Source organism: Montipora foliosa, chromosome 11 (assembly GCF_036669935.1).
Source record: "Montipora foliosa isolate CH-2021 chromosome 11, ASM3666993v2, whole genome shotgun sequence".
Lineage (NCBI taxonomy): Eukaryota > Metazoa > Cnidaria > Anthozoa > Scleractinia > Acroporidae > Montipora > Montipora foliosa.
In genome coordinates, this window is record NC_090879.1 from 13444607 (window position 1) to 13447106 (window position 2500).

A 2500-nucleotide genomic window follows, 5' to 3' on the forward strand; every position below is an offset into this window, starting at 1 on the left:
TTATTATTATTGCGTTCCTAACATCCACCATAGACCCTTTGCATAAATGGCGCCCAAATTTGAATAACAATACTTGATACATCCTTAGCCTCACATTCATGAGAAAAATCCTTTGTCTTGAAACATAAACACAAGGCTAAGGATGTATCAAGTATTGTTATTCAAATTTGGGCGCCATTTATGCAAAGGGTTTATGTTGAACTGTAGAATCTTATTGATATCTGTTGTCATGGAATCACTCACATTGTTATTGCCACAACATTTGCAGTTCCATTTCCGCGTGGTACAATGAACGTATTATTCACCCTTCTGCTTCCCATGGGTGTCCCAATGATTCCCCACCTGTTCAATACAGAAATGACTCTTAAACATTTATTTAGCAAAGTGTGAGAAGGGGTAGGGGGCAAAGGGGATAGAGTGACTTTCACATGACCTTGAAAAATAAACGTAAAAACAGAATGTGAACAAAAATGCAAAACATTTAATTGGCTTATCAACAAAAACAAATGAGCACAAATTATTATTGGCTCAGAAAACACGGATGCAAACAACGTCATCTCTCCATGGAACTTTCTGGAAAGCGATCGTCATTTTGCTTTGGGGTCATTTGAAATGCAGCAATGTGATTGGGCATTCGAACTGTTTACTGCCCATATTAGGAATTTCCTTGGCGAGAATAAGGAGAAGCTTTGTTTTAATCTTGCCAAACTTTGTTTCTGTGAAACAAAATTAATTGCAAATTTTTTTTCAAGGTTGTATGAAAGTCGCTCTAATCAAATTTGCTAAACATTATTGTTGTTACCTTACGTGTTTAGCTGACATCCAAGCAAGCCATAGATGAACTGTTTATTAATATCACCTGGTCTGAAGCAAGGAACTCTGAAAATGAAGCCAGTCTGAAAGTGTTAGAGCACTGGGATGGTGCTAATACAAATATCTATGTCACTTTGGTCATTTTTATCGTCCTCAAGGTGTGTTAATTATAAACTTACTACCAGAATTGTTCCACAACAAGTGGTTGCTAATCTCTTACTCAGTTTGGTCTGCTTTAAACAATTTAGCCCAGACAAGGTAGTCTAAGAGCATGCTTTCATATCTCACACAAAAAAGACCAAGCAAAAAGTTTTTCTCGAAATTGCACCTGATCACATCACACCTCCCCTGAACCTTGTCTGTTTATCTTTTGGTACAGTTTGAGTGAAGAACTCAATGTTGTTGTTTTTTTTTTAGTTTATTATGACCGCAGTGTGTGTAGCGTTACCTATACCTGCTGGTGTTTTCTTCCCTGTCTTTTTAATTGGTAAGTCTTGTAATAATTATTATTGGTAAGAGTGAACTTAGACATTGTTGTTTCCCTTTTAATGTTGATGGTGCAGTTCTAAGCCATTCTTGATTCACACAGTTTACATGCAGTAACAAAGGTATGGTTTGTGGTTTTAAAAAATTTTGTTATCAGGATAGAGGGCTTAACATATTAATATGAAATCTTCACTTCTCTTGACTGGTTATGTTGGCTAATCTGTAGGTGCTGCATTTGGCCGTCTTGCGGGTGAGGCAATGGCCACATGGTTTCCAGATGGCGTGAGCTCAGGGGATACCTACACACCCATTGTTCCTGGGGGATATGCTGTTGTTGGTAAGTTTGCGGCTGATTGCATCAGGAGTGTCATAACCTGTGTTAATTTTTGTGGTATTCTCATGGTTTTCCTTAGCAAGTAAATAATAACATTATCGTTGTCATGAAAGTTTACTATAAGGAGTAATGAATGGTTGTCAAGAAAGCACTGATAGGATTGTAGTAGACATGAAGTACAATGAAAATAGTGATTTGTGTGGTTCAGGAAAATTACTTACCCCGTCTGCTTTGGCAGGTTTTGATTCTTCTAATCTCTGCCAACTTATGAACTGAAATTTGTTTGTACATGCATGGAGATTGTCGTTTGTTCCACAGAGTGGGATCATGTTAACGGCTTGCAATAGTTAACGATTTTCTGGAGAACTTTTCAGTTAGTTGATGCTGTGAATTTAATCCCATCTTAGTTCTGAAGTAGGTAATATTAACCAAGTGAAGTCATAAATTTTTGTACAGATGTGTTGAAAAAGGTTTACTTTTTTCTTTTCTGTTTGTTTTGCTTTGGTAATTGACTAGGTGCGGCAGCACTTTCAGCAGCAGTTACCCACACCATTTCTACATCTGTGATTGTCTTTGAGCTAACTGGACAAATCACTCATATTTTGCCTGTCATGGTGAGTTGAATGACATGGGTACAGTCTTGCTAGAGTTGATGCTAAGAAGGAAGATTGAAAACTGATGCTATGAATAGTGGCGTTTCCTGAGGCTATGATAGTGCACTGTCTTGTGTCCCCTATAGCTAGTATACATGTACATTGTGAAAAGGATTTTAAACATGCATTGAAATTTGAAAAAGGTAGCTAACTTTTTCAAATTTAGATGCTGTGTTTGCACCACTGAAATTGGCTTGAAGTTAATTGCTGGCGA

General features: G+C 37.3%; 1 protein-coding gene across 2 annotated transcripts in view; it reads left to right on the forward strand.

The window, feature by feature from the left end:
- Positions 1–2500, forward strand: part of LOC137974932 (chloride channel protein 2-like) — a 33100-nt gene that overhangs the window by 19895 nt on the left and 10705 nt on the right. For both annotated transcript variants that reach the window (XM_068821942.1, XM_068821943.1), the window contains exons 13-16: positions 816–971; positions 1231–1300; positions 1526–1636; positions 2150–2247. In XM_068821942.1, coding sequence (XP_068678043.1) covers positions 816–971; positions 1231–1300; positions 1526–1636; positions 2150–2247 — 435 coding nt within the window. The remainder of the gene's footprint in view (positions 1–815; positions 972–1230; positions 1301–1525; positions 1637–2149; positions 2248–2500) is intronic.